Genomic DNA, 27872 nt, shown 5'->3' on the forward strand with positions numbered 1-27872 from the left:
TGATATTTAATTGAAGAAACTAACATTTAAACAAAACCTAAGAACCAAACAGTGAAGCATAAATTGAAATTGGAAAACAAAGAAATCTAAAACTAAACCTAATTGACACACTGGCTAGTCCAGGTATGCCCCAATTTCACACCCAACACCTTCTATTTATAGTTTCACACGTCTAACCCTAGAATCCCCAAAATATCAGAATTAGGGTTTCAAAGAAATCAAAATTAAATCATACCTACTTTCTGAAAACACTCAATAACGTCGACCCATTCTTCTATTGTGTCTTTTGTGTCTTCCCATGCCTTCAATTTTTCCATTGATGCCTACCAACTATTCTCTCCAATTTCACACACAAACGGCTAGGGTTTGGGGCGATGTGAAATTGAAAAGGCTAGTTGAGAGACATAGAGGTGATGATGGACTTAGGGTTGGTGGTAAGTGGAGTTAGTGGTGGTTGTGGTAGTGGCAGAGAGTTGGTGGCGGAGCAGGTGGTAGAAAAGGTGGTGGTATGGCGTCTGTAGAGGAATGGAGAAGATGGAGTCGATGGAAAGAAGGAGGGGAGTGTTTGGCTAGGGGTATAGGGTGTTCGATACTTGGGTGTTAGGCGGGTTCAGCGAGGTCTGATGATCTGCGACAAGGAGCGACGGATGGGAAGATGGTAGGTGGATCCAGCGGCGATACGGAGGTAAGCGTGGGGCGACCGTCGGATGAAGGGATGTAGCAAAACGGACGACCCAAGATGGAGATGGGCGTTGCGATGTAAAGCAGGGGCTTCGGAGTTTGATGTGCGATGATGGAGCGACCGTAGGATGCTGAAATGCTTCGATCTGATGGCTGAAATCCGAGACGGGCTTGGACAGTGGAAATGTGTTTGAGTAAGGGTTTTGGGCCTTGGGTATTCCAAGCCCATATCTTCTTTAAGGACAATTCTTCTTCTTCAAGACCATTCCTAGCCTCTTGGTTTTGTGCACAACGTTCTTCGCGGCTTCCTTGCGTAACTCCTCCCGGCTTTTCACTACTTTTCTGCTCTATTCCGCTCCGCAATTCATCCAAACTTTATTTATTACCTAAAAATATAAAATTAAGTAAGAAAAATATTTATTCTTGAAAACAATGAAAATACAGAATATGGGATAAAATGTAGAATTAATGCACAAAGGATGAGTTAAATGCCAAGAAAAATATATATAAATATGCACTTTTTAGCACTCATCACGGACTGGTACTCACGTAACAAGTTTGTCAACTCCAGCAGAGTTTCTCGGGATGAAAAGTTCGGCAGTTCGCGAACTGAGTTCGCGGACTTGGCAACAAGCCCTTCTTCCGGTTTCTATTGATCAACAAAGTTCGCAAACTTTGGTTCAAGGGATAGGACTTATGCACATAAGTGTTTCCACAACAATACTTATGTCCACCATTGGTTATGTAATCTAAACTCTCATTCAAATCATTGAAACATTCTTAGAGGACGTTATACAGTTGTTACACCATTTCTCGTCAAAGCAATTTTCAAAGTGATTGAAACATATAATCACTTTCATCACTAGGTAAAGATAAACACGATCGAAGTGAAACGCTTACCAACACATATTTCGAGATATAGATAGGCAAGGTATACTCGGATCGAAATACCAAATGTGTATAATCTAAGTCTATATATAGCATACGACTTTTTGTCTCAAAAAGTAGGAGATAGAGTAGATAGACTTTTGAGTGACAGATAAGTTCAAGTCTTCGCATACCTTTTTGTCGAGAAGTTCCACCGGTTCCTTGAGTAGTTCTTCTTATTGTATGATGAATCGTCATGAAGTCCTTGAGCTCAACTACACTTTCTATCCTAGTCCGAGACTTAGCTATAATAGACTATAAATCAAGACTTATAGTTTTGATCACTAACATTGACAAACATGCTTGAGGTAGTAACGCATGTGAGTTCGACCGAGCAATGCTCTAACAGTATATGCCAAAGCCGGAAATATAGCCATCACGGCCCTTTAGTGGACCTGGCTCAGGAAATGTTCAGGCATCATGGCCGGACATTGGAACTGGGAGTCTGAGCCAGAAATGAATGTACAACCATTTTGGTCGGTTATTCGGGGATACATGGCAATATCCATGAATAGTGAAGCAAGCATGTCAATCCTCTCCTCTTTTCTATGTTGTAGAAATGGTAAGTTGAAATATATAGGGAGGGGTAGTTGGTTGAAGGTGCATATGCGAACCATGCACCAAGTAAGCTTCATAGCTTAACTAAAAGAGTATAAATGATGCTTAGGCTTCATTTACAGTTGTGTAGCCTTGCCAATGGGGCATAGGATGCTTGGGCATCACTATGACATGTCGCAGAATAAATAAGCATCACTTGGATGTATTTTGACGGAATGGCTTACGCGGACTAGGCCATTACAATTATTGCTTGGCCACGGCCTTGCAAACGAGCCAGCTTAAGTTGATGTTCCTTCGAGGATGAACTACGGTCAGTGTTTGATCTCTTTAGAGTAGGGAAGGGTACGTAGGCAGCCGCAATGAGTTGCAGTATTTCCGGTCCAGCACTTTGTCGCTCATATCATCTAATTATGAGATGATTGTGGCATACTGACCTCTCATATCATCTGGCTCGGTAGCTCGACGCAAGAGATGATTGTGGCCAAACTTGATGAGGCAAGTTGCATTCCATTCGTTGGATGCTCATACTTCCTATTCAGGTGTTCGACTTACGCATGAGTACGGCATGAGGTTGATTGATGCACCCTTGGCACGAGCAAGACAAGTGCATGCTCTAAGCAATGTGCAAGTTGGAAAGGTGTGGGATCTAAGTTAGCTGCATCATGCTCCACGAGCATGATTGCAACGGAAAATGAGCGTGCATTTTCCTAGCTTTAAAGCCCGGTAAGTAGAATCATCATGGGGCATCGGGGAAGTTATGGCCTGCGCGCCCTGGCGCTCCAGGCGTAATTTTTCAGCCCGTCACAGTTGGTATCACAGAAAGTTCTGAGATAACTTTAGGGACTGTGCAGAGTGTTAGCGAGTATTTTCCTTGAATGGAAACCTTAAAGTTGGAGAGTAAGCCAAATTTTGCGCGAAAAGAGTTGTAAATGTTATTCCAGTTACTTTGCGAATCTAGTTGAGCTTGTTTAAGTACTATGAGTTTTCCTGGCCTAAGCGGCACCCCACTTACGAGGGGATATCCGGAAGACCGTTCGGAACGGTAGGCGGACAATGAGACTGATCATCCCCACACGTTCGAAACTGGCGAACGGTGTGCATTCTCGGGCCAGCTAGCATCCTACTTCCGAGTGGAAGCCTGGATGACCATCAGGGACGGTGGGAAACTGGGTTCTGTTCCATACAGTACTAAAAATTGTTGGCACCAACTTTGTGAACTTTAGGGACCCCTTAGTGTGAAGTATGGGATGCGCATGTCATGTCCCAAGCCTTGGAGGAGGGTGCCCATGTCATTTCGATGACGGTATTTAGCGTAATTAGTATAGTTGGTAGCCTTTAGTTGTTGTCGGGGTGTCTTTATCCGTTGTAATGAGTGGTTTAGATGTAAGCTTGTGGTGGCATTGTAGCCGTTAGATCTAGGGTGGTTTCATCGTGTCTAGCTTTATAATGGTACAGAGTAGGGCTGCACATGGGACGGGACGCTACGGGTTTTTGCCTATCTCGGTACCTGTACCTTCCTATGACCGATACTTGTACCTTGTACATGTACTTGTACCTGTGCAGTATGGGACGGGACATGACGTGTACCTGTTTAACTCGGTACGGGACGGGACGAGACCGGTTCTTTACCTATATCGTATGTAACAAAAGAAGAAAAATAGGATTACCACTCTTTGACGGTTTGACCCGTTTGAGAAACGCTTGGACTAGTGGAGTATGTGTACAGGGAGTACATTAGATTCTTTTCATTCTTATGATTTTTGAAGTCTGACCAGGATGGTAATCGAATCAGATTTCTTCCGAGCACTAAGTATCTTACGGCAACAACAGGTCATGAGAGATTTGTTCTGGTAACGAGTGTTGGTCTCGAAGAAGAATTAGTTTGTTGGCATAGCTCGTGGCAGTGGTGGGGTTAATTTTAATCTAAGAAATTGGCATCGTCTAATCGTGAACTGAATTAAGATGGACCGGCTGAGGAATGAATTTGGGTGAGCTAATGGCTGTAATCAGTAAGGAAGTGGTGATTATTGCCTAGTATCTGCAATGGGTTTGCTTAAAAATGGAATTGGGGTTGTCTGGTGTTGTTATCTCTAATGGATTTGAACATTTGTTCCAAAATCAACGTCGGCAGGTGTATGGATTTCTAAACATGGACCGAAATTGGGTTTGTATAGGGTTGTTGTTCAACTGAATTGATTCGGATTGATTTTTAAATGGTGGTTGTATGGAAGAGCTGAAATTGGTTTACTTCGCAACAGTGAGAAGATTCCGGGATGGAGAATACGATAGAGAAAGGGTATAACCCCTACTATAAACGACTAGGATTTAATCCTAATTTCAACTGATAGAGATCCTCGATACTATCGGACGGGACGGGACGAGAATAGCATAGAACTGTTACTCGTACCTACTCTAGGTAAGGTACCAGTTTTTGGTACTTGTACCTGTCCCATCTGACAATGGTTCCGGTACGGTTCCATGGGACGGGACGGTTCCTGACAGCCCTAGTACAGAGTCCGTAAGAGAAGAGCTATCTTTGTAGATTAATGAAAAGAATCAGATCGTTTTGATCGATCAAACCGTGTTCGTTGAACCGGGAGTCTTGATTCGTGAGGATATTGACGTTACTACTATCTTTATCATGTTCTTGTTGTGAATCACACCTCGGTTCATTACAAGTGGTATTATCCAGTAGATCCTTTCCTTTCAACAATGACCGGAGGTCCTTCCATAGAAGATGTTGATGCTCACACAAACGAGCTGACAACTCTGATTCATGAACTCACAGATCTTCATCTCAAAGAATCTGCAAGATGTATTGAAGCTGAAAAAAAGCAGAATGAAGCATTAAACACACTGATCACTTTAGCTCAGGAATCTAAGAATCAATTTAATGCTCTTATGGATCACTTCAACACATATATACCCCCTACTACCCCAGCTGTAACATCCATACCACCTTATTCCTCTGTCACAACTCAATCTCACGTAATTAACCCACCTGAGATTACTGAGGAGATTGTTAACAAAGCATCAGCAATAGACTCAACAACAGAAGCTGTTGATACCGTCAATTTTGATTTCATCATCCCCTTGTTTTTCTTTGAAGAAGAAGAAGAGGATTTCTCTGTTGGGGTCAATGTTCAACCTCAGCAAGTTAATTGTGGGAAACTAATGCAATTATAGGTAAAATTACCTACATCTACACTGTTGATTGGTGATTGTTTTATCATTCCTATCAATTCTTCTCGTATTCTATTTGATCGTGGCAGAGAAATTGAAATTATGAAGGGTTTTTCTGATGTTCCTGGGAATTATAAGTCCCCTTCTCTTTCGAATAATCCTGGTTCCTTGGTACCTAAATTGTGTTCGGTTATGGTGGATAAATTTTATCGGGAATCTGTTTATGGGAACGTTTTACAACATGGGCATCAATTGGGATGGTTGTTTGAGGACGCAATGGTGTTTTTGTGGGTTAAAATGAAAACAGACATGTTGCTGGCTATATGTTTGATAGAACGCCTGAGAGTGTAGTTTGGTGGTTGAACAATGGCGGAAATGATTTTCTCTTGCAATATAAAATGGGTAAGTTAAGCTACAACCTAATAGTTGATGAATGTCTCTGCCTCATATTTGGTTCTGCTTGCGGAGTATTTGATCATGGGAAGGAATTTAAAATCATTAATGGGTACTCTTATTATCTAAGTGACTATAACTTATGTTTTGCTTTACCTAATTATTTTTCGTTGGTACCTAATGTATGTTCTATTCTAAAAAGTACTACAATAGATATGGCTTTCAACTGCGTGTTGAAATATTAGGGAAAAATGAAATCTCATTACTCTTGTTGGTAAGAAAAGTTGAAATTTACAAGGTTTGTGAACTGTTTGATCAGTTGCTTTATATGTGGGAAGAAGAATCTTGATCAGATTTTGGTTTTTCAGTTTGGGTTACGTGGTGTTTATTTTGTTATACTGCGTAAAGAAGCTTATCCGCCAGGAACTGAAGGGTTTACCCAAGTGACTATAGTCGTGAATTCAGGTGGTGATCGTATTAGACTCCACGACCTTGCTCTTAAGGTTAGCCTAGCAATTGTTAGAAGTTATTTTAGATTTTTAAGGAGGGGTTTCTTCTTATATAATCCAAGTTCTGCATCTGTGATATATGGGAGTTTTTCCATTCGAGAAGAAGAAAAGAAATTACACCCCAATTCTGCCAAGATTGTTCTCAATTTCTTGTTTCTTGCTCAATATGAATCTGATTATGGTACTCGATCATGGAGTTGGAGTGATGATATATGGTCTCTACTATGGCAGCTGACATGTGGGCTACTCCATAAAATGATTCACTTGAAGGAGTTTTGGTATCTCCAGATGCTCATCCCTTCAAATTCCACTGCATTGAGTCTGGTTTCAGAAGATGATTCTTTTTGGCAGCTTAAAATAGTCAAGGTGAGTGGCAAGACGATAATTAATGAAAGTTTCATCCTTAACTACTATTCGGCGCATATAATTTTTGATCGTGGAAGAGGACGGAAACTCATTAAAGGATATTTGTTAATTGATCGTGAGTATAGATTCAGTTTTGACAGGGAAATTACTTCGTGCTCATTAATTCTTAATGTGGGTTCAATTTCAATGGCTCACTACGAAGCAGAATTGGTACATGAGCTTATTAATAAGCATGGATTTACATCAGATTCATTGTTTTGTAACTCAGTTTTATTGGTGTTGGTTAAAAATGTTGATAACAATTGGCTACTTGTCGAAAGATGGAGTTTAACTGGTAGCGAAACTGCTGTTCTCTTCCGACTTCAGTCTGGTTTCCCTAATGATATAGTAATTCTACATGGCGAATGGTTGAAAGTTCAAGTAGGGGAACATAGACAGGGTAATGTGCTTCTAATACCTTTGCAGGAATTTATGTACCTTCTGATGCTTCTTATTTCAATTCCCACAGTTGTGACGGATCATTTGCGTCTCTCGGATATCGGGTTCTGTAACTCCATGTTAGCTACATCTGATGTTTATGAGAGTCATCCTGTTCGTGAGATCATTATAATGGCAAATTTTCATTCCACTTCCACTAATTTGTGTAGTATAAGAAACTTTAGATGGAAATCATGGAATTATAAGAGCACACTATCAGTAAATTATGGAGTATAGGAAAGTTTCGTGGTACTATCTGGCATTTCAGCGAGCCACCCGGAGCACATGGTTATATAGGTGGTCATCGATTGTTGTTTGACAAAGGAAAAATGCATGAACTATTCTCATGGAATTCTCATTCGAGTAGTTACGGGTATATTTTAGTTTACAATTGCACAAAGGTGAATGGTTATGAACTTGTTTGCAGGTGGGCATGCAAACTCAAGCAACTTGCATCAAATTTTAATGGTCAGCACAAAGGTATTCTCGTGGGTATTCATGGTCGGGTTAGGATTATTAATGAGACAGCTGCTGGAATTTTTGTCACTGAAATAAATGCTTTCACCTCCATCTTAATACTCACACATGTAGTGAGGGTTTACATTGAAGTTCTCCTGCAATCGAAAGGGGATATAGACTTGATCGAAAAGCCTGCGGAAACTCAACCACAAGTAGGTCAGTTATATGGCCTACCTAGCAGGGGGAGAACATTCTGTACTCAGCACATTATTTGCCTCTTTGTCAGATTTTTTGGTACTATAGCAGTTCATAAGTACAGTGGGATTACCCTTAGTGATATCAAGCCACGAATTAGAGCTCTGTACATGGAAAATCTTATTTCAAAAGGGCAAGTAAATGACAGGTTCATTGAGACTGGAGGAGTATTCTCTGTTGGATCATGGCAAGTCATGGGAACGATCAGTACAACTATTCTGCACTATAAACTGGTCAATCACACCTTGGATAATATTTGTCGACGCTTGCCTTGTCGAAGCCAGTTGTTGGGCATCTTACTTCGACACAAATGGCATTCTAAAGAACTGATATTCTTCGATGGGCAGGCTAAAGTAGAAGGGAGGACAGGCCTGCGACCACAACATTCTATTCAGTTTCCATTGGAGCTGACGAAAAGCCACCCACTTTCACTCATGAGAGTCGTTTTGCGGCATTTGGCCAATTGATACGTCAGCCGGCTACACGGTGCAACAGCTACTGTATTTCAAGATGCAACCTTGAAGGCCTCTCCAACAAACTTGTGTGTTTTCATATCATTCATCCTTGAGGACAAGGATGTTCTGAAGGGGATGGTATTTGTCATGTCCCAAGCCTTGGAGGAGGGTGCCCATGTCATTTCGATGACGGTATTTAGCGGAATTAGTATAGTTGGAAGCCTTTAATTGTTGTAGGGTGTCTTTATCCATTGTAATGAGTGGTTTAGATGTAAGCTTGTGGTCGCATTGTAGCCGTTAGATCTAGGTTGGTTTTATTTTGTCTAGCTTTATAATGGTACAGAGTCTGTAAGAGAAGAACTATCTAAGATTAATGAAAAGAATCAGATCGTTTCAATCGATCAAACCGTGTTCGTTTAACCGGGAGGCTTGATCCGTGAGGATCTTGACGTTACTACTATCTCTATCCTGTTCTTGTTGTGAATCACACCTCGGTTCATGACAGCGCATTCAAGATACCTTGTTGAGATATCCTTTTGGGAACTGGCCAATTAAGATTCTTGGTATAGTTGTGGACTCTTTTTGGATTCCTGAGTATGCGGTATGGGAAGTTTGCTCGGAAGGTCCAAACTTTCGTCCGCGACCAATTGAAGAAACCTTGTGATTTCTGAGCATCCGGTATGGTACTTTTGCTCAGAAACCAAATCGAAGAGCTTTTCCACAATAGTTTTTGTTTTGGATTTCGGGGAAGAAATTATTTAGAGGGGTGAATATTGTAGCACCCCGTGTTTTTAGCATGGCGAATGCTCAAAGATGCGCCATGGCATGAAATGAAGCTTTATCTTAAGCTTTGTTGCGTGTTAAGAGGAATATTGGCCTAGAGACAATCTCGCACCAAAGGTGCTTCGGGCCAGTTGAGTGGATGGCCTAGGAAAAAGTAGCACCACAACGGCGCATTACGCAGGTCATTGGGCTATGGCCAATATCGGAACATGCCAGAGCAGGCTGGCCTTGGATGTACAGCCATCACAGCTGGGCATTGGAGTGACCTATGGGCCAGATACGAAAATACAGTCATCACAACCCTTTAGTGGACCTGGATCAGAAAATGTTCAGCCATCATGGCCGGACATTGGAATTGGCTTGTGAGCCAGAACTGAGTGTACAATAATCTTGTCTGGTTATTCAGGGATACATGGCAACGTCCATGAATAGTGAAGCAAGCATGTCAATCATCGGCTTTTTCTAAGTTGTAGAAATGGTAAGTTAACATATATAAGGAGGGGTAGTTGGTTGAAGGTGCATATGCGGACCATGCACCAAGTAAGCTTCATAGCTTATCCAAAAGAGTATAAATGATGTTTAGGCCTCATTTATAGTTCTGTAGCCTTGCCAATGGGGCATAGGATGCTTAGGCATCACTATGCCATGTCGCGGACTAAATAAGCATCACTTGGATGTATTTTGATGGAACGGCCACGCGGACTAGACCATACCATTATTGCTTGGCCACGACCTTGCAAACGAGTTTTATTAAGTTGTTGTCCCTTTAAGGATGAACTAAGGTCAGTGCTTGATCCCTTTAGAGTGCGGTAGGGTACGTAGACAGCCGCAATGAGTTGCATAATTGTCGGTCCAGCACTTTGTCGCTCATATCATCTAATTGTGAGATGATTGCGGCATATTGGCTTCTCATATCATCTGGCTTGGTATCTCGACGCAAGATATGATTGTGGCCAAACTTGATGCGACAAGTTGCATTCCATTCCTTGGATGCTCATACTTCCTATGAAAGCGTTCGACTTAGGCATGTACCAACGACGCATTGGCTGTGGCCTCAAAAGTAAGATACATCGGTGTGCAAGTTAGCGGAGATTGCATAAGCCTAAGGAAAGTACGGCATGAGCCTGATTAATGAATCCTTGGCACGAGAAAGACAAGTGAATTCTCTCAGCAGTGTGCAAGTTGGAAAGGTGTGGGAGCTAAGTTATTTGTATCATGCTCCACATCATGCTTGCAAGGGAAAATAAACGTGCATTTGCCTAGCTTTAAGGCCCGATAAGTAGCATCATCATGGCGCATCAGGGAAGTTATGTTCTGCACGTCACGACGCTCCAGGCGTAATTTTCCGGTCGTCAGACAGAATGTATAATATGTTATGATAATATCAAGTCAAGTGTTTCATCTAACGGTGATTATTGATTGCTTGGTTCCAAAGTTATCTTAGCTTAGACCAAAAGCAACCTTGGTCTTGAAAGTCTATATAAGGAGAACCTCAAACAACTGGGATCTTTGAATCCCTGACATTATTCTTATGTGTCCTAGTTGTAAAACTAGAGTCGTCCTCTCCTCAAAACCCTTTTAGGATTTAGCGACTAAAAAGACTTCACTTAGGGATTCGTGGAGACAGGTCCAACTATCTTTATCTTGATAGTTCGAGTATCCTGATCTTATTTTGATTGTTGAGATACTTATTCAAACAAGATAGATAGAAACCACAAAGTATCTTCATCTCAGACTTTGTGATTCCACAAGTTTCGACTTGTGAGGTGAATAATAATCTAGGCTACTCTTCGGGAGTCATAAGACCGAATTTTGAGGTTAGCTAGACTTTGTCTATTGCTATCGATTTCCTACCTCACCTTTATCTTTGATCAGAACGGAAATCACATATAGGCTTAATTATGGGAGGCAGATTGGTTTAAATTCTTCAATTGAGTTGAAGCAATTCTTAGGCTGTAAAGGACGTCAGTTAAGGGAATCAATTGCGCGGAGTCCTGCTGGGATTCAAGGGGCGTAAGGAGCGTGATTGTAACTGAATTTTCGCGACGGTTTAATTTGATATCAAACTGCATTCCAGTCTGAAGTTCTGATAGTAGGCTAGTGTCTGTAGCGGCTTAATACAGTTTGGTGTTCAGGTCTGGACTAAGTCCCGGGGTTTTCCTGCATTTGCGGTTTCCTCATTAACAAAAATGTTGGTGTATGTGTTATTTCTTTTATGCATTATATTGTTTATCTTTATAATTGAAATATCATAGGTTGTACGTAAATCAATCAAAGTAGATATATCCATCCTTGTTTGTTGGATACAACTTGATTGATTCTTGAATATTGATCTTGGAATCGTCCAAGTACTCTCACACATAATTAGGTTTCTAATTGTGAGAGAAAGAGATATGAGATCTTCATACAATTTCTTGATTGAGATTCGTTAAGTTGAACTCTCGCAATTGTATTCGAATTTAGTCCATACAGGTTGCCTAAAAAAAATTTGGTGGTGTATTTTGGTACCCTCACGTTTTCATGTATGTTACCATCTCGTATTATTCCGAACTCAAACTACAAGAATTTCATGGATTTTTATGGACCATTTTTTTTAATTACAACATGTTATTTTTTTCCACCACCACCACATACCACCAACCATCACCGACCACAACACACATAAACACCAACCACCAGCAACCACCACTACCGCCGCCTCCATGCACCACCACCTTAACTTATGGATGAGTTTTTTTGAAAGGAAAACGTGATTTTCTTGGGGTTTTTTATTACGATTTGGTAATCCACTTCAATTTTTATAAATAATTTAATCCATTATAATCCAAAATTGTATATCTACGAGAATCTTAAGATTCTTTTAAGCAACATTATAAATTCACTAGATTCAAGTAAAACTAGTATCTATTTTTATCCATATAAATCCTATCCAGTACACCTCTGTAATTCAAAGATCAATCAAAGAAGATCGACTATTTCCTCATATCACCATGAAACAAAAGAGAGGAAGAATAAGGTCATTCGGCTCAATTTCTTAGGGATGAGCAAATATCCATATTCGCGGATTTTACCGACCCAATCCGAATTTTAACAGATGGACATCCGACCCGCATTTTAATGGATTGGACGTGGGTCAATTTCTAAACCCGACAATTCACACGGATTGGACGTTATGGTACATCACGCATTTGTTGGATACCCGACCCGAAGATATACCTAACTATTAGGAAGTGGTCGGCCACATCATTTAAGTATGTGGCCCCTCTTTTGTATCTACACGAATTAAAAATCGGTTTACAACTAATATGTTCTCTACTTTTTCTCACAAAAAAATAACTAAAAAGTTAGTTTCCTTAAAAAGCAGCTCCCTCTAAATCTCCTGAAAAAGAAAAAGGAAATGTTTTCTATAACGTGTCTAGCAAATAAGATGGGCCACATACTCCTGTAACATGGATCGTCCACATTGTAGTTGTCCCGTTAGGATATCTACAACGCACAACATAATTACAATTTTAGATTTTTTGTAATAGTGTGAACCAAAAACAAGTTTACTGTACGAGATAAAGTTTCTTTCTAGCAGACTAAAACGTATCCGATGGATATAATTACTTATAATTGGATTGCAATTTCCTAACACAAACTTACTTAGGAATGTACCTACAATCATTTTATTACTTGAATTTTTCCTTTTTCCCTGAAATTGAACTTTATGTTTTAACTTTATATATTGCAATAACTTGATATCACTTAAATTTCAGTATTTTTCGTTCTAAGTTTTAAAATTAAGTTATTTTTTTTGTTACTATATTTTGAAATCCGTCAATTCACTTTTATCCATTCGTTTTTTCACTCACTCGCAGATATCAAATTTGACGAATAATAAACTGGATGCGGGTACATTTCTAAAATCCATCATTTTAATGGATTGGACGCGGGTGGTACCAAATCCACATCCACCCATTCGTTGCTAACCCCAACCATTTCTACAGGAAGCAAGAAATATGGGCTCAAGCCATTTCTTTTCTAACAGGGCCTAACTAATGATGCTGTGGTTTCCTAGTTTCCGACAACTAATGAAGTAATTTGGGCAAATTTAGTAATATATGGGGCTGAAGTATCAAATCAGAGAGAAGATGTAACGGTCTAGGGAGGACGGTCCGCTTTTGTTACGGTGAAAACATCTTTACTAAATGGGTGCAAGTTAGTTAACGATTCATTTTTTTCACCGATTCGATAAAAAAAAACATTCCACATCTCTCTCTCTTCAGCGATCTTGAGGAGTTCAATCAAATCTGTAAAATAAACATCCTGATTAGAATACACCATATATATAAGATGGGTTTGGTTTTTGGTTTTATAATGGGGACTCTAATTGGCATTGCATTGATTGCTGGTTGGTGTCATTTCATGCAGTATCGAAGCTCCAAACGTATTTCTAAGGTAAATTTGAACTCAAATGGCTTTGTTTCTTTTTTTTTTGTTTGTAATTTTATAAATCATTTTTGTTCCTTAATTTTAGTCAGTAATTATGGTGTTGCAATTTTTCAATTTGCACTAGTACTACATTTGCATGTTTGTATTTAGCAATGCCATTGCTAATGTAAAATCTTCATAGTCGGGGAATGTACTGGCTATGCTTCAACAATAGAGTTTAGGCAGAAGGAATTTACTGCGAGTACTTATGAAAATTCACCTTTTTGCGCTGGCATATCGTTTGGACTAATTCATCTTTAATTGTAGCATAAGCAGTTGCGCGCCTTTATAATGGTTGTTATTTCTTACAGGCAGTTGACATTAAGCTTTTGAGTTCTCTTGGTAGAGAAGATTTAAGAAAAATCTGTGGTGATACTTTTCCTGCATGGATATCCTTTCCCGCATTTGACCAGGTTACTTTCATTTTATTTTTCCTTACTGACTTTGCACTTGGTAACTAGTATTTGGAGTGGTCTTGTTAACTTTCTTTTCCGATTTTTGTTTACTTATGATTGGCTTAACAATCTTCGTTGATTGGCTTAACTAGTATTTCAATCTTTGTTAACTTTCTTGTCCGATGTTTCTTAGTAATTTTGCTGCTCTCCATGGAACCCGATCTTCTCTGAGTTCTTAGTCTTTCGCTGTGTTTATTTTATTTCCAGGTGAAATGGATGAACAAGCTACTGGGAAAAATATGGCCCTATGTTGCGGAAGTATGTTGCTTAATGTGTTTCCCATTATACACATACCCGTTATGAACATTGCCTTAAAAATTTATCTTTTTATGTACTGTGATTTTGAGCTTAATAACTATACCAGGAATTTTGACCTGTTTTAATGTAAGTGTTATTCAGGCAGCAACACTGGTCATAAGAGAATCAGTTGAACCACTATTGGAAGAGTATCGACCTCCTGGAATAACTTCACTGAAATTTAGCAAACTTACTCTTGGAAATGTCGCACCCAAGATTGAAGGTATTTGTCAGTCGAACCTGTGATTTCTTCTAAAACAAAGGTTAGGACTTTTAGGCACCATTATGAAACCCTCCGAAATACATCCATTATACAGAGAACTCGAATATAGCTAGGCCTATTCATTTTGGAATTTAGTTGTCATACTGCATTTATCTCAGCTTTTTCAGTGTAATGGGAGTTAACAAATTCAGCTGTCAGACTCGTAGTAGATTGCATGTCTTCTGTTTCTATTCCTTTTAACCAAACAGAATGATTGAATTCAAATGTTGCAGGCATTCGTGTTCAAAGCCTTAAAAAAGGTCAAATCACTATGGACATTGACTTCCGCTGGGGTGGTGATCCAAATATCATTCTCGCTGTGGAAGCTGCACTTGTTGCTTCAATACCCATTCAAGTTGGTGAATCAAGTACCTTCATTAGTTAGTTAACATTTAGATCTACATTTAAGAATTTAGCGTTCTTCTGACTTACTCTTTCAGTATGGTGGCCACTGCATTGATTCACTATTCTGTTGTTCTCTCTTATAACTGCTGCTTTGACAATTTTGATTATTGTATCGGTTGCAGTTTAAGGATCTTCAAATCTTCACTGTAATTCGAGTTATTTTTCAACTATCTGAAGAGATTCCCTGCATTTCTGCTTTTGTTGTCGCTTTACTTGCTGAGGTAATGTTATGCCTCGCACCATAAGACTCACGCTTAAAGTATTCTCAGTTATTCAGATGGCTCTTTTGGTCTATTATTTGAAAAACTATTCAACCTTGCATGCAAAAACATTTATACGAATATATAACTTTGAAGGACTTACAACAACTTGACTTACAAACAATAATGTATGCTCAAACAGCCGAAACCTAGAATTGATTATACGTTAAAAGCCGTGGGAGGAAGCTTAACAGCACTGCCTGGAATTTCTGATATGATCGACGTACGTCTCTTTCTCCCTCTCTTTCATATTCATGCTTCCACTTATTCAAAATTCGCCTTCGTGGGATGCTTACTGAGATACTAACATTAAATGAAACCAATCAATTTACTGATCCTGCTTCATGTTCTTGTGATAGGATACTGTCAACTCAATCATCACAGATATGCTGCAGTGGCCCCATAGGATTGTTGTCCCACTAGGTGGAGTAGATGTAGATGTAAGGTAATATTTATTAGTTCCTTCCCCTCTATTTTTGTCGAAAGTGAACTGTTGAAGTTAACATGAATATCGCATTGCCCCTGAACCTGGTTGGGTTGGTTTTGATTGTCTACTGAATTAGGACTTCCTTATGAAATTATCACTCTTAAATTCTAATTTTGCAGTGAGTTAGAGCTTAAACCGCAAGGAAAGCTTTCGGTGACTGTAATCAAGGCAAATGACTTGAAGAATGCAGAAATGATTGGAAAATCAGATCCTTATGCTGCTATATTTATTCGGCCTATTTTCAGATATAAAACAAAGACAATTGACAACAACCTCAATCCTGTCTGGAATCAAGCATTTGAACTCATCGCCGAAGACAAGGAAACACAATCACTTATTATTGAGGTTTTGATATATATACCCTCAAGTTTCATCCCATTTTTATTGGTAGTTATGAGCTGCTGTGCTTCTAGTTCCCATTGCTTAGATCAAACTTGTCCTTCGGATAGATATGTAGAGTACTCAACCAATTTATGTATAGCTCACGCGTATTTGATGACAGGTTTTTGATGAGGATGTGGGACAAGATCAACGACTGGGTATAGCGAAATTACCTCTAGTTGATCTAGAACCTGAAACTTCTAAAGAGATTTCTGTCAGACTATTGCCAGCACTTGACATGTTGAAGATCAAAGATAAAAAAGATAGAGGAACTATAACGCTCAAGGTAATTCATTTTTGTTCTGAACTTTGTGGTTCGCTATATACTGAGGACACAGCACCTGAAATTTTATTTGTCAGGACAAAATCAGATTTTAGGCCCTTTCTTGGTCTTTTTCTGTCATTTCTTCTCTCGATTTTTTTTTCTCTCTCATTTCTGGAGTTCAAGGTATTATTGAGGTGAGCAAGACTTGCAGCGGAATTTTATTGTTATTTTTTGCTACAGATTTTTTATCATGAATTCAACAAGGAGGAACAGTTGGCTGCACTAGAAGAAGAGAAAAAAACATTAGAAGATAGGAAAAAACTGAAAGATCAAGGAATAATGGGGAGTACAATGGACGCAATAGATGGAACAGCGTCACTGGTCGGATCAGGAATTGGAATGGTGGGAAGCGGAGTTGGAGCTGGAGTTGGGATGGTAGGAAGTGGAGTTGGAGCTGGAGTTGGGATGGTAGGAAGTGGAATCGGTGCAGGAGCTGGATTAGTCGGGAGTGGGATTGGAGCCGGAGCTGGTGCAGTTGGAAGCGGGATTGGAGCTGGTGCTGGATTCGTTGCAAGTGGAATTGGCGCTGTTGGTAGTGGATTTAGCAAAGCAGGGAAGTTTGTAGGAAAAAGTATAATACCTGGACAATCAAGTGCTTCCAAGAGGGTTACTGGAAGTAATATTCAGCAAGTTCCTTCTACTACTACTACACCAGAACAAGAAGGTCCAAAGCAAGCTTAATAATATTTGTTATTCAACCAGTATACACTATCCAAGAACGATGTCTTTGGCAACTTCCATGTGAGGAAGTGATTTTTCTTGACAACAGTAATCCTCTTCAATAATTTTGATGTTCTTTTTAGAATAGAAGTAAGATCATTGTGAGTTGCATGTTTATCAATTATCATTGTTGATTTTGACAGTTCTTTTTACCGAGAGATTCATAAAGCAAAAATATCTGTAGCTTTAAAGTTTAAACCAAGATAAAGGAGCTTATAGGCTACTTTGTAGAAACATAATCTGTACAATGCAAATTTGTGCACCCCCTCAAAACCGGGGTGCACATTCCCAATCTTTCTATAGGATGTTTTCTCTCTACTCATAAATTGCCACACAAAAACAGATATATACAGTTTTAGCAGCCGCTTGGTGAACTTAAATTACAAGAGGTGCACCATAAGATTTCCACTATTTAATTCACGAAGTTGAGATGTAAAGCCCAACATCAACAAAGCATCATATAGATAATCAGATTTCCCAGTTCATAATCAACTAAAACATCATTATAATTGAGCTAAACTGCTTAGAGTGATGAGATAACAAAGACACATTTACAGTTTAAATAGCCTACACAATATGAGTATGTACATATTAATTTTCACTTATTTTGTTCTAAAGAAAGCTAAATTTTGGATTTTACAGTTCAACCTCTTATACCTCTCTGACAACGGTAATTTCTCAGGAAGTACTAGTAACGCAAGGACAGGGACAGAGTTGCAAATCCCAGGATTGGTAACTCATGACAAACTGCATACAGCTAAATCTTACGAATATACTTTACTAAATTGTAAATCCTTGGAGGAAATAAGAAGCTATATTCATATGCACTATTAAACTAGAATAGCCAAAAGCATGGCATCACGCTGGAGAACAGGTACAGGTCATTTGGGTGACGGGTAATGGCTCCTCTTTTGAGAGTGGTACAGGTCACCCAGGTGATGTGAGTATCTGCAAATAATTTAATTTTCCATCAGATATTAGCACCACGCTTTATGCTTAAGAAGAAAGTGAAAGCAATATGTGATGTGTGCTGACTCACCGATCTTCTAAGCTTTTCTCTCTACTTGTCGGTGGCTCGTATATACTCCAAGATGGTTCTGCTACCTGTCAAAGAATTAGCGAGGGAGTAAGTGTTGAAAAGTGTCTTTGAGCATCTTATAATTCAACCAAGTACAAGTCTACAATCTATGATTTTTAAGTAAAAACTTCTCCACTTTACTGAGGTTTCAAATATTATAAAATTTTAAAATTCAGAGTTAAACCGTTCCTAGAATGAATTATTAAATCTTTATGCAAAATTTCAATTGAAGTTTCAAGGTCTGAATGGCTCTTAGACGTTCACTGCAACACAATTGCAACCTTCGCATATGAGTTCAAGGAATCCAACTTAAGGATTTACTCACGTTCTGCATGCGAGTGTCAATCCTGGATCAGTTAGTGATCTTAACTGGGGGCACTCTAACACTCGCCTTGCTACTCTTGCTCCTATATCACTACTTCATGAATTAACCATAATGCTCCTTCAGAATCAAACTGTATCCATTAACAGGTCTTTGCTTCTCTAGAAGTCGTAAAAAAGAAGAAATTCTATCAACCTCCTTCCTCTTTCTCTTCGACTTGTTTATACATCCCCTTGAATATACACTATATATCCTTCTCTTACAATATTTCTTAACCACGCAACGTAAGCTCCAAATGCTGATCATAGTGTAGTGTGAAAGACATTACTAGAATCACGTCAGTAAGAATATATATGGAGTCACTCCATCTTGATTGTAGGCAGTCTCGTATACCTAACTTTCTTTTAAACTAGTAACTCTTGATTCAAATTTAAAATCCGCTGTTTCAATAGAAATAAGGTAAATTTAATGATCATACACTACATTCCATTAAATGTGTCCTATGTCAGAGTCTGGGTTAAAAGAGTATGCCTCATGAAAGTGTCATAAAAATAAACTCATTTTAGTAGGAATTCCCTTAAAATCATAGGCAAAACCTGGTTTGGCAGTTGAAATCATAATCATATGCAACAGCATCAATACAGCACAAGCTTAATGCAATAAAATTATCAAGGATCATAAACACCACTCACTGATTGGTTAGGTCGCCGATTCCTTCTTCCAAGGACTTGTAGGTACTCTTCATATGTCTGAGAATATAATAAAATCAAAGAATCAATTTTATAATGAAAACTGTAAACAGTCGAATAATGAAAGAAAACAATCAACATTGACAATGTTAGCATCCATATGGGTTCATATATTATAAGAGGAAGGAATATGTTTATTCTTTAATGTACATTTTGATGCAAAAACATGCATGTTTCAAAGATAGTACACAAGCATGCTTTTCGAGACAAAGAAACACGGCAAACAGACTCGTACTCGATATATACATACTGCACTTTCTTCTCATAGCATTAGAGTTACTGGAAGTCAACAGTTAATATGTTATCCATGTCAAATAGTGTGATGGTATCAGAATCTTATTCTGTTAGCAGGTTTTAAATTTCTATAAAACGTTCTTCGCTTTATACCAAGGTATGGCTTTATAATGGAGATAGCATTGCCCTACCATTTCAAGAAAATCATCCTCTGATAGCAAATCACCAAAGGCGCTGTTCTTGGACGATAGATTCCATTTATCAGGTAGAAAGAATGGATCCATGTTACGATGTAAATTAGTTGAACTTCCATGGGCCTGAGAATGCATCATGCCCAAAACTTTTGAAGCATCAAAGTTGTAACCTAAGTTATCCAGAGGGAATCTTCTAGGAGATCTACCATGCGCAACATGAAAACGGCTTGATTCAGCTGGCATGACTTGTTGATATAATGAGGAAGGATGAAGCACAGTTGTTCTGGTCAATCGCATAGGTGATGGAGGAAGATTACCCATATATCTTTCATTTGGCGAACAAACTGGAGAGCTAATACAAGACCTTTTAAGGACTTCATCACCAGAAAATGTATTCCTGCATTGAAAGATACTAGGGTTTGTAGTAGACAACACACAGAAACAACCTAACCGCTATATAACTGTGTTGTATGAGTACCTCATCAGCCTTCCATCGACATCCAGACTTTCATCGATAAGCCTGCAAAGAGCTTCCCCAATGTCTGGAGTTAACTCCTGGAAAACAGAAGTGACTAACGATCATGCTCATACTTCGCACTCATCAATGTACAAACAGAAAAGGCACTAAACATTCAAGAGCACCTGGCAGTCTCTACTGATTTTGACAGGTTTGTAACCATTTAATGGATTCTTAAGATGAAGAGTCTTTTGGAAAGGCAGATTCTGCAATTGCAACCATTTAACTTTGAAAGTGCGACCCCAAGGTATAGTTCCGCCAGATGCTTCAGACCAGACATTTTCACGCCTCCAACCAATAGAAGACATCATTTGGGCATACCCTTGAAAGAAACCACTCATGTTGACACTAAATATGAGGATTACTCTACCAGAATTCTGCAAAGACGTATAAGATGCTCTAAGAATCATCTCAAAAATAGGAATACAAAAGATTCTCCTTAGACTAGCTGGGATCTTACATCAAAAGCTTCCTCCAATATTGGTTCATTCATTACTTGAGTAGCCCAAATTCCTCTCTCAAGTGAAAGTTGAATATTTTGGTGGTTCAGACTTTTAATGATAAAATATCTTGTTCTAAACAATCTATTAGGTTTTACTGTACCCAACTTCCCCACACTTGTTCGAGTTTCCATTTCTTTTCCTGCTTTTAAGAGATAAGGGTACTCGTGTTCTTTAGAGCTTGAGCTTCCTGAAAGTAAAACATTAACACTGTAATACATTTAAAAGGCCTATAATGCATCGCATACTCCACATAAGGAGAAGCATTAGCATCAGCATTACACAAGAACCTTCGTGCACAATATATAATACAAGTAGTAAACAAACCATCAATGCATGACGAACACCAACCCATGGTGTACTGTTTCAGTAGCATTAATGCGTGATGTATGAAGTGATGAAAACCTCAAACTCAAGTTAGATGTAAAGTAAGATAAATACTCCAGATATCTAGGTTTATCGAAGTTTTGAAAGTTACTACAACTCTACAAGGCCTAACGACTCTATGTTTGGTTGAATATATTCATTATTTAAGCAGTGCGAGAAATGGTGTATTCCTGCAGACAGTACAATCATTCTCGTCACTGTCAAGAATCACCTAGCTGTCAAGAATCACCTAGCACCCACTACATATGTTGAAGAAATCTTAGTTACAGGCGATGAACCAACTTACGCTTAACAAAAGGCGAGATAAAGCAAGCCTGATTTCCAAACTAATTTTTACACTGGAGTGCAAGTAAGTTTAAATCCAGTTATGGCAATAAGGGACTCAAGTAGAACCACCATTTGAGAGATTAACATTCTTTCTTTATCTGCATATCTCACTATTCAGTGATGTTAATGAAAGATTTATTTCTAAGTCTCACCCAGATGTAGCATATGCATCAGGTGTGATAAATTGGTTTACATACTCACCATGCGCTTGTCGTTCAAATACAGTTTATCAGATTCTCTCTTATTTCAACAGGGACTAGTGAGATTTGTGGGTTCTCCAACAAAAACACTTGCTTACATAAGGATGGGGTCCATGCAAAAATGTTGACTGGGTTAGACCTATTAGTAATTGTCATTTACATCTCTAGGTCGCGAAACTGCAGTTAGTGCTGCTATAGTTACTCTTTCATTCTAAATACATTGGTGCTAATTAAGATTACTTGGTCGAACACAGACAGTTTGTTGATCTCAGTGAGTGCAAGAATAGAGTTTCATGCAAGTGGTTTCCTAAGGCCATCGAAGAACATTCTTTGTAATATATTCTTTTTCCTTTGAGCACAATGAACATTATGCGTAATATAAGGGCATGGATGTTCTTTTATATTACCTACTACTTACACAATCAAAGAACATACTTGGTTTCTGTGTCTTCCATTCTAACCTTTCTTTTCCCCATTACGTTCTAGGATTTTTACATTTTATGATCTAACTAAATTGACTGAAGGATCCATTTCACAAACTATAGAAGCAGCTTGACAGAATAAGAAACAATATAGGGTTTAATTCATTTATTACCTGCATTATCACATTTTTGAACAACAGTGAGGGGTGAATTGACCATGGATGCATTCCCGTTGGCAGCATTAGTTGATAAATCTTCAATAACATCCTACACAGATTTGTAAAAACTAAAAGAGATAAAACCAGTCTGGACTGGTAAATACTTTGTAAGGGCCAATACATGATTATCTATTAAATGGAAATAGGGAACAAACTTAAATCTAGCACTCATATGGAAATCCAGACAAGTAATAAGAGAAGACATCAACGACAACGTGCACCGACTAATGAACAGAAAGATCAAAGAGAGCAAAATATCTATGGAACTCATGATTCCAAGACAAAATTTGCAAGGAGGATGTTTGTCACACATGACAACAACAAGAACATTAGGAAGAGTGCAAAACTAATTTAAGCGCAAACACACGAGCTTTTTACTCCAACTAAACAAGTTGCTACAACACATTCCTTAACTTACAAAGTAGTAATTAATAAGAGAAGACATTAAGTAGTATCCACATCACTTAACTATCTCAAACAAAGAGCAATTGTAATCCAACTGCATACGCTACACGCGAACAATAAAAAAGGAATGTGAGAGAACAAGTAATTTGGGGGGTAAGAGGTTGTAACTGCAACATACATTCTTACATGCAAGTAGCAGGAATGAAACATAGAATACCAACCTAAGTCTACATTTGAAAGGAAATGTACCTTATCATCAGATCTCTCTGAGATGATTCTTCCTGATGAAACCATCTTCTCGTAAGTTGCAACTGATTTAAAAAAAAAACATATTTTTGTCAAAAATGTAGCTAAATGAGACCACTTCATCAACTAAATACACGAAACCTTATACTTCTATGATCAGTTTTAATAATTATTAAATGATACTGGTTATTGCAAATTATTCCATAACTATCCACCAAACCAACTTCAAAATATCAAATGAAGAAACACATAGATATTACAACCGTGAATAGATCAAGTTGAAGTAAACTAATTAAGACAAAGCATAAACAACAAAGCACTATACAAATTACAGAACAATTTATTTTGATGTACTGCAAAATTTCGCATTGTGTCCAACCTTTAACAAGCCTAGGGATCATAGACTTGACTATCCACTACCGTAATCAGCGACGTCATAAATCGACACTTCTTATTCAGGGATTTGGAGTTTTATATTGGGAGACTAGGTACTATAAACGACTAAAGTAGTGAAAAAAATTACCGGAAAGAAATTTGGCAAAACCCTAATTAACCCTTTCCATAGATATGAGTTTGAGAGATAAAAAAGCCTACCAATTATTTTCGCTAATTTATTGTTTCGGAGACTATTATTAATACAAAATCTATGACGAAGTAAAAACACAGAAACACATAAACAAGGAATGTACCTTAGAGAGGGAGGATACAGAAGAGACCGAGTAAATTTTGTCTGTGTAAAAATGAAGTTATGTCTGAAATTTGCCCTAGTTTTTTTTTTCCTTTACTGTGGGTAATGTATCTGATAATTGATAAACCTCTCTCTCACATTTATCAAGAACGTACAAGAAGTGGGTGGTTTTGTAAGTAGGAATTCACATTTACTACCTATTCTTATAATCTTTTGCTCTGAGGACCCTTTGTTATGCAAAGTTTGGTCGATGCTCCAAATATAAAAACATTCTTACGATTAGGACCAGTGATGATGCGAATTTCGCCGTCAACACACCTATCCGATTTTTGATTTTTTTTTTCAAATATTTCATTATTAACAATTTATATATTTGTGATTCTTAAACAACGCGTGATTAGGGGATACTCAAACTAATTAGGGGATAGAGGAAAAGGACAAAATCTGGATTCAAATATCAATTCAGGGTCACTCCTTATCTTAGTATTTTACTTAATACCTAATCTACCGCTCACTAATCAGGATTAGTGCTTAATTATAATTAGTAAATTTATAAGATTGTTTGATAAAAGATTAGTGTGTGTTTTTATTTGTATTTGGGTGAGTGAGGTGAGAGTAGAAGGATGGAAAAAATATTTGAGAGGGAACTATTTTTGGAGAAAATGGAGGATGATTGTGAAGAGAGAATTGTTGCTGCTTCTTTAGCTCAACTACAACAAGGAGCATATCTTGAATCTTCAGCTAATGACAACAACTCACAATTCTTTGTTGAGCCAACACCCTTGAATGATGAGTTTTATGAGCATGGAGAGTTTTTTGAAGAACCTACACATGAAAGTAAACTTGCACAACATACAAGCATCCTCAATACACAGGTAAAGCTGCTAAGAGGTTGAAAATTTGATTTTTTTTTCTTTGAATCCACCATTTTTGTAGCTGAAAAAGCTCGGTGCCGTCATGGACGTGGTATGAATACAATGCCGGCAGCATTAATACCGACATAGTATTCATACTACGGTCATGCCGGCAGCCCAATATCCTCCATTTTGAAATTCAATCTGGCATAGTATTCAACCAAAAAACTATGCCGGTAATAAAGTTACTTTTTACCTACCACGAAATATTCTACGAAATATGCTACCGGCATGGATTAATCCTAAAGTTACCAAGCCGGTACTGCATGAAAAACATACATGAAACAGTGTCTTCCAAAGCTAAATACCGGCATGGTAAATTAATTAACTACCACGCCGGAAGGCCCGGAACCGTGTACCGGCATGGAATCATAGATAACAAGCGTGTCGGCACAATCACCGTCATGGTTTAAGTCTAACGTTAACATGTCGGTACCACCCAAAAAACATACATGAACCAATTAGTTTTCCAAGATAAATATCGGCATGGTATTTTAATTATGGTCTACGCCGGAACTATGTAGCATCTTGGAACCATAGATAGCGAACAAGTCGGCACCTACATTTCCAGTATTGATTTCAAATGAAATTTGTATGCCGGAAAGAGCTTCAAATTTGGTCTTCAGTTCGGTCCAGTTTGACCATGCCGGAACCTTGGTCGAGCATGCCGGAACTGTGGTCCGGCATAGTATTTTAATTTTTTTTGGATCTAATTTATTTTCTTTTCATTCGATCCTTATGTTGTGACATATATTGATCCAAAAAATGCAAGACCGCTTGGTCGGGATACGCCGAAATACTATAAAATGCCTCTGGTATGTTACCAAAGTGTACCTTTCACATAATATCTTGAACTTTACTAATGGATTGGTTGTAATGAACCTTATAATCTCCCATTGTTGTCCTTATGTAGGGAATAAAATCTCCAATGGAAGCAATTGATTGGGATAAAGAGGCGTCTCTTAAGCACATGTGTGTGTTGGTGAGGAATACCCAAGGTTCAAAGACTCGTTTTGAGATGGCTTGCGAGAGAAGTGGGGTATACAAGGAGAATAATAGACACATGAGAAAGGGTTATGTTTATCCAAAGAAGACCAATAGGGTATACAAGACTCATACGAGGAAGGATAATTGCTCATTTAAGCTTGTATTCCATTTAAAAGACAATGTTAAGGAATGGGATTGTACGGTGTTCGGCAGTCATAACCACACGGATCCGGAAGATTTTGTTGGTAACTCCCTAGTTGCGAAGCTAAAACTTCATGAAATGGAGGATGTAAAGAGATTGACCAAAGCATGTTTAAAACCAAGAAAAATTCTCAGAGGCTTCAAGGAAAAGGATCGGACGAACGTGTCTTACGTAAGTACAATCTATAGCGCACAAGCAACTATTAGAAGGGTGTAATGGGAAGGGAGGAACGTTATGCAAGAATTTGAGAAGATTGTTTGGGATCACAACTACACGCTATCATTAAAAGAGGGCAGGACAACAAGCCCTTTCAAATATTCATTTCACATCCTTTGCTTGCAAAATTGGCTCATACATGTTATGGTTTTCTTATGATGGATTGCACCTACAAGATAAACAAATACAACATGCCATTGTTCAACATCGTGGGGCAAACATCGGACAAGGTATCATTTACATTAGCTTGGTGTTTAATGGAAAACGAGAGGAATTATAATTATATTTGGGCATTACGACAATTGAAATTATTCTTCCGGGAAAATCATCTTCCGAGGGTCATAATAACCGATCAAGATGACGCATTAATGAATGCCGTATCCGAGGTCTTCCCGGATGCACAAAATTTCCTATGTACATATCATATACGCAAAATGTGGTAAAAGCTTGTCATGCCTTGTTTGAACCCACTAAGGAAGATATTAAGAAGAGAATGATTGTTCAACTAGAGGAAGACGTTCGCACGAACAAACTATCACCCGAAGAAGAAGAAGATGAAAGAGGCAAGATCAAAGAGCGAGTGGACAAAGAACACGATGAAAATCATAAAAAGTGGTTGGAATTTCTAAGAGATTGGGAGAAAGTTTATTGGTATCTTACCGAGGATATGTACGAAAAGAGATTGGACAAGTTTATTTCCAATTGGAATGAAGTTTATCCCATTACCGTCTCGTATTGTCGGAATCAATGGTTGGATAAGTTCAAGGAAAAATTTGTGCGTGCATGGACAAACCGGTATAAACACTACGGGAATGAAGCAACTATTATAGCGGAGTCCGCTCATAGGATATTTAAAGGTATCATCGATTCTAACCAAGGAAACGTGGTTACGGTCACCGAGGCAATGGAGCAATACCTTAAGAGTGATATCGATAGGATCAAGCAGGCTTTTGAGAAAATCTCAATGGAAATGACGACTCCATTTCTTCAATATGGTAAGTTCCTCCAAGGAATAGAATTCAACGTCTCTCATTGGGCAATAAAACATATGATGAGAGAAATGCAAAAGGACATAAACTACGGAAAATCAGGTGATGTGTGTATCTGTCTTGACATGTCTTCATTGGGTCTTCCATGTCGTCATATGCTTGTGAAGTATGAAGAATTAATACCTATTGAGATTATTGATCCGTTTTGAAAGCAACTATCTTTCACCCCTCCCCCAACGGAATCTCCCGGACAATCACCATGGGATACTAACGAAGCAAAGGAATTCTTCGAAGCTTACTCACGTGGCAACTCGGTTAGACAACAAGTCTTGTTGAGCCAACTAAGGTTAATTACTTGGCCATGGATCGCACAAAGTGAAGATCCAACAAAGGTAGATCCTCCCGGATGACTACAAACCGAAACGGCAAGGAGAAAACAAAGGAAAAAATTAAAAGAAATGAGTCAACGTGAATGTGAACTCGAGGCAAGTAAGAAACGAGATCCAACCGCTTGTGAGATTTCAGAAGCAAGGTTCACGGAAGAGCCGGTTGCAAACAAAAGGGGTAGGCCGATAAAGGAACCGCTATAAAGTCGACAACAAATGGCGGGTTCCGAAGCCGCACCAAAAGCCGATGGATCGGAGGTAACAAAGAAAAGGGGTAGGCCGAAGAAGGTACCCACATCGATTGAACAAGAACAACAAGGTGAGCATTCTGAAGCCACACCCATAGTCGATGTAGCGGAGGTTCCAAAGAAAAGGGGTAGGCCACCAAAGGTTCCAACATTAAGCGACAAAGAACAACAAGGTAAGCATTCCGAAGCCACGCCCATAGTCGATGTATCGGAGTTTCCAAAGAAAATGGGTAGGCCGTGAAAGGTACCAACATCAAGTGACAAAGAACAACAAGGTGACGAGGCGGCGGTGTCAAACAAAAAGGGAAGGCCAAATAAGAAACCGACATCAA

At 38.7% G+C, this 27872-nt stretch overlaps 3 protein-coding genes across 5 annotated transcripts; 2 read left to right on the forward strand and 1 right to left on the reverse strand.

Moving 5' to 3' along the window:
* Positions 1–4743: 4743 nt before the first annotated feature.
* On the forward strand, positions 4744–7349 carry LOC113302366. The gene is made up of 2 exons (XM_026551276.1): positions 4744–6245; positions 6483–7349. Exon 2 carries the CDS (start codon positions 6507–6509, stop codon positions 7329–7331), a length of 825 nt encoding a protein of 274 aa, XP_026407061.1. The 5' UTR covers positions 4744–6245; positions 6483–6506; the 3' UTR covers positions 7332–7349.
* A 5939-nt stretch (positions 7350–13288) lies between these two features.
* LOC113306680 (synaptotagmin-4-like) lies at positions 13289–17228 on the forward strand. The gene is made up of 11 exons (XM_026555585.1): positions 13289–13486; positions 13831–13932; positions 14182–14232; positions 14374–14494; positions 14767–14888; positions 15061–15159; positions 15341–15421; positions 15558–15643; positions 15805–16030; positions 16188–16352; positions 16572–17228. Exons 1-11 carry the CDS (start codon positions 13382–13384, stop codon positions 17070–17072), a joined length of 1659 nt encoding a protein of 552 aa, XP_026411370.1. The 5' UTR covers positions 13289–13381; the 3' UTR covers positions 17073–17228.
* Positions 17229–17584: 356 nt separating this feature from the next.
* LOC113302367 (YTH domain-containing protein 1-like) lies at positions 17585–23730 on the reverse strand. 3 transcript variants are annotated; one of them, XM_026551279.1, is made up of 10 exons: positions 23600–23730; positions 22914–22975; positions 22215–22308; positions 20666–20895; positions 20331–20582; positions 20167–20243; positions 19686–20085; positions 19204–19260; positions 18151–18215; positions 17585–18059 (listed from the first exon to the last, which is right to left on the reverse strand). In XM_026551279.1, exons 2-10 carry the CDS (start codon positions 22956–22958, stop codon positions 17993–17995), a joined length of 1287 nt encoding a protein of 428 aa, XP_026407064.1. In that variant the 5' UTR covers positions 22959–22975; positions 23600–23730; the 3' UTR covers positions 17585–17992. The 3 variants fall into 3 exon arrangements, with proteins under 3 accessions (XP_026407064.1, XP_026407065.1, XP_026407063.1); XM_026551280.1 differs by lacking the exon at positions 23600–23730 and adding an exon at positions 23434–23518; XM_026551278.1 differs by lacking the exon at positions 23600–23730 and adding an exon at positions 23290–23426.
* Between the last annotated feature and the right edge of the window lie 4142 nt (positions 23731–27872).

This window comes from Papaver somniferum, chromosome 8 (genome assembly GCF_003573695.1).
Source record: "Papaver somniferum cultivar HN1 chromosome 8, ASM357369v1, whole genome shotgun sequence".
Classification (NCBI taxonomy): Eukaryota; Viridiplantae; Streptophyta; class Magnoliopsida; order Ranunculales; family Papaveraceae; genus Papaver; species Papaver somniferum.

Excerpts from the sequence above, each read along its gene's own strand:
- LOC113302366 (XM_026551276.1), top strand. The coding sequence starts at position 6,507 with ATGATTCACTTGAAGGAGTTTTGGTATCTCCAGATGCTCATCCCTTCA.
- LOC113302367 (XM_026551278.1), bottom strand. The coding sequence starts at position 23,311 with ATGATCCCTAGGCTTGTTAAAG. Across the intron at positions 20,086-20,166 it reads GTCGATGGAAGGCTGATGAG|GAATACATTTTCTGGTGATG; the intron begins GTACTCATACAA and ends CTTTCAATGCAG. Across the intron at positions 19,261-19,685 it reads AGGATGATTTTCTTGAAATG|ACATATGAAGAGTACCTACA; the intron begins GTAGGGCAATGC and ends TTATATTCTCAG.
- LOC113306680 (XM_026555585.1), top strand. The coding sequence starts at position 13,382 with ATGGGTTTGGTTTTTGGTTTTATAATGGGGACTCTAATTGGCATTGCA. Across the intron at positions 13,487-13,830 it reads GCTCCAAACGTATTTCTAAG|GCAGTTGACATTAAGCTTTT; the intron begins GTAAATTTGAAC and ends TATTTCTTACAG. Across the intron at positions 15,644-15,804 it reads GGAGTAGATGTAGATGTAAG|TGAGTTAGAGCTTAAACCGC; the intron begins GTAATATTTATT and ends CTAATTTTGCAG.